Source organism: Octopus bimaculoides, chromosome 6, assembly GCF_001194135.2.
Source record: "Octopus bimaculoides isolate UCB-OBI-ISO-001 chromosome 6, ASM119413v2, whole genome shotgun sequence".
Classification (NCBI taxonomy): domain Eukaryota; kingdom Metazoa; phylum Mollusca; class Cephalopoda; order Octopoda; family Octopodidae; genus Octopus; species Octopus bimaculoides.
In genome coordinates, this window is record NC_068986.1 from 2,179,473 (window position 1) to 2,183,424 (window position 3,952).

The following is a 3,952-nucleotide window of genomic DNA, read 5'->3' on the forward strand; positions in this document are numbered from 1 at the left end:
ATGGATTCTCTTGTGAACGTTAAATGAGGGTTTAGGAAAATAAAGCGTTAATCGTGTTCCATGGACACGAATGTGGCTCTTGCAAAACTTTTGGCAAATGGCACAAGTTGAGGACTCGGTTTGCTTGAGTGCTTCTGGGTCATTTGCTATGTGTTTTGTTGAGTGGACGGCAAGGCCTGCTCTGCTTCATACCACAAAACCTACAATGACAGGTAAGGTTTCTATTTAGAGGGGCGGTGTTTTGCCAGCACGATGTTGATCCCGATGTTAGAGTTATTAGATTTTTAAAAAATGCTGCAGAGCAGATCGAGGAATTTTTCTTGCTCAGTTTAAGGACTTCGGTGCTGAACGGTTGGAACGCCTGTGGTCTTAGATTTGTTCAGTTAGCTTTAACCTGAAGCCACTCTACACAAACAACACAGTAGAAAATAACACGGCTGACATTGCACGTTTTCTGCAGAAAAGACGAAACACTAGAATATTTCAGAACAACAACAAAATCCTAATCTTACATCAAAACAAAACTGATGTAGCATACGGACACATTTCTACCTTTCTAAGAGACGATGCTGCAGCTGTGGTAGAAAAGAACATAAACTATTCAAAAGATGATGATGATGATGATGATGATGATGATGATGATGATGATGATGATTGTGGTGGTGTTGATGGGGGAGGGGGAGGTTGTCGAAGACATTTTAAACAATCCATGTTAGGGTCACAATCAAAGATTGAGAATGCATGTTGGTAGAGTGGCACAACAGAAAATTTCCTTTCTTCAGCGTTAATCGGATCTAAACAGCAGGAAATTGATATTAGGATAGTTTACTTACATCTGCTCATGATGTTACACTTTCGAATGTAAACACATGAAAGAGACATTATCTGGAGCTGAGAGAGTCGCTGTCGCGCTGTCTCGGCCAGAGGAAGCAAATCTCGCATCATGTTAATCTGTGCATTGATCTGGTCCCGTCTCTGTTTCGATGCCCCCTTGGTCGACCTGTAATGAAAATTGAATAAGGAATATAATTGAGGGAGCAAACAACAGATAAAGATATGAATAAATAAATAAATAAATAAATACATTTTGTTGTGTCCTTGGAAAGTCATTACGCCAATGGTAATAATAACACACGTACAGGTTCAATTCCACTTCTTTCTTGTAAGTCAGCCTGTGTATGTGTTATTATTATGTCCCAAGACACAACAAAATTTGTTTCGACGCAGAAAACTGTTGGACACCAAGAGATAATGTGCAGATTGCTATATGTAAATATTGATTTTGCTTTTGTATATGGTTTGCAAAATTCGTGATGCGAATTCATGCGTCGAAACAAATTTTGTTGTGTCTTGGGACATAATAATAACACATACACAGGCTGACTTAGTATAGATAGATAGATAGATAGATAGATAGATAGATAGATAGATAGATAGATAGATAGATAGATAGATAGATAGATAGATAGGTAGGCAGGTACAGACAATCGGGAACATTACTAGAGTGTTAAAAACCCTGCTTACATCAGACATTTCGTTGAACAGAATTAAGATATTGAGACATAATGACTACATTAATTTGTATCTTTATTCAGCAATATGAAAGCTTTAATCAATCTTTTCATATTAATTTTTACCTGTGAATGTCCGTCTGGTGGTATTGATTTATTTTGATTAAGAAAATAGAATTTTTTATTATTATTATTGGAAACGGATACATGTTTGAATCGATTCCAATAAATATTAGTATTTTATTTTATCGATAATGATGATATGAAAGGCAAAGTTAACCTCGGTGAACTTTATCCTAAAAGCTAGGGGAAAGAAACTAAGTATCATATATAGTTTAGAGCAACCATCTATTGTTTACGCAAACTTCTCCGCCTACAAATTTTAGATCTGATTTCTTTCAAACAAAACATGACCGTCCAATTATTCCACTTCCGGTCGCAAGAGCGGTTTCTTTCGGCTACATAATACAATAGGTATTAGTATACTCTCTAGATTCAATTACTAAACACCTCCACTTTTTTCTTTCGCGTTATCCTTTCTCAATAGGAGTTTCCATTTTAAGAAAAGGGTGTGTGCATGTCAGTGAATCATGTTTGCGTGCGTGTGTCGGGAACAATATAAGACGCTATAGATAGAAGCTGTTGATGAGCTGGTGAGTATCACGTCACCTGCCATCGTACTTCCACGGCTGAGCAGAGAGTTGGGTTATACTACGCCATGCTTGCCCATTACTTACCAGTACATATGGATAGTCAATGAAATCGAACCCCGTACGTAACTAGTATTTTACTTTATAAACCCCGAAAGGTCAAAAGGTAAACTTGACCTCGGTGGGTTTGTACTCAGAGCGAAAAGATCTCGATGAAATACCGCAAAACATATTGTGCGGTGTTTTAACAACTCTGTCAAAAGCCACCAACTTCGTATAGTAACTGAGTGTGATAACAACTTTGATGTACATCAAAAGATGATTGAATGACTTTCTATCGTCGTTGTTATTGCTATTTTGTTTGAGTTTAACACAAGTTTGCCATGATCAACTACGACCCAATCGTAACCATCCTTATTTTCAGACAGCATATCTAGGATAGGACAACAACATCCTATGCATTTTATTCATTTAAGACGCTGTCGGTTGTGACTCGGCTCGTCTTTCAAACATGACGCGCTACTTTTTATCGACTCCCGACCGATAAATATAATTTCATTTGGCTTTCGTTGCGTTTTGTTTTTAAGTACCTTAGTCATAGAAGAAAGAGTAATTCTTATAAGCTTTTTCTGGGCTCCCAACTCTAATGTGAGGAAGGGAGCTATAGCATAAATGCTTGCAATATGGTAGACACCGCTAAAGTCAATTAAAAGCCAAATGGTTGTGTTTTAAACTTGGCGACGGGTTAAGTATACCCTACAAACAACGATGTTTTTGTAGAGGAGAATTAAAAACAATTATAACTGATTTAATAGACACCATTATATCACTACTATCTATCTAACCAACCCACAATAGACAGAGCCGTTGCTAGAATATTCTTACGAAGTGCACACTTTCTCCAGTTATGGCGGCTTGGTGAATACACCCAGGATCAGTAGCTTATAATTAGAAAGTGTACAACAGTCCAACTGATGATGATTCAATTTTCTGTCATTACTAAAACAGGGTTCAACCAACTCCTCAATTCATCGTTGACAAATATAGATACTGAGAGTAAGATTTAATTTTAAAAAAAAGAAAAAAACATTCGCTAACATGTTTCTTTATCTTTTTTTTTTATGCCCTTTCAGAGACCATGGTTTTAGTTAGATTAAGAAATTACTCTCAGATGTTCAGAATACGGGTGGCGTTTGCAGATGTCAGCTCCCAGCGCAATCGTTTGGTTTGCCTAAGGAATAACACTGGCCCTGAGTATAGAGAGGAAATATAATGTCAAAATACAAGGACCAAAGTAAGTAATTGCCCCTTACTCAGCGGTTTCGAAAGCTTTGTCCGATTCTAGGATTCCTTGTACGTAATAAATGCTCTTTTGAGTTCTTTTCTGTGTGAATGGTCTCCTAAATTCCTCTATTATATTAAGCCTATCATTTTCTCTGTGTGTGTGTGTGTGTGTGTGTGTGTGTGTGTGTGTGTGTGTGTGTGTGTGTGTGTGTACCACAACCACGGATTTACGATAGAGAATGGTGATGAACTACAACCTCGGACCCTGCCACAAGAATACACAGCGTTATTAGCCTAGTGTACTATTACACTAGGCTAATAGTGTACTATTACACTATTAGCCTATGATATTATTAGCCTAGTGTACTAACTGAAAGCTTATAGAGTATTTTGCCTGATTGATAATCCCTCACTAACAACTCTTATATATTTGTGTGTGTATGTGTGTGTGTGTGAGAGAGAGAGAGAGAGAGAGAGAGAGAGAGAGAGAGAGAGAGAGAGAGAGAG

The 3,952-nt window shown here is 37.5% G+C and overlaps 1 protein-coding gene across 1 annotated transcript in view; it reads right to left on the reverse strand.

Annotated features, from left to right (window-relative positions):
* The window catches only part of LOC106867233 (PAS domain-containing protein cky-1), a gene marked incomplete at its 3' end in the record, with an annotated part of 76,300 nt that overhangs the window by 9,190 nt on the left and 63,158 nt on the right, over positions 1–3,952 (reverse strand). The window contains exon 3 of the mRNA XM_052968405.1: positions 834–1,000. Within this exon, the coding sequence (XP_052824365.1) occupies positions 834–1,000 (167 nt within the window). The remainder of the gene's footprint in view (positions 1–833; positions 1,001–3,952) is intronic.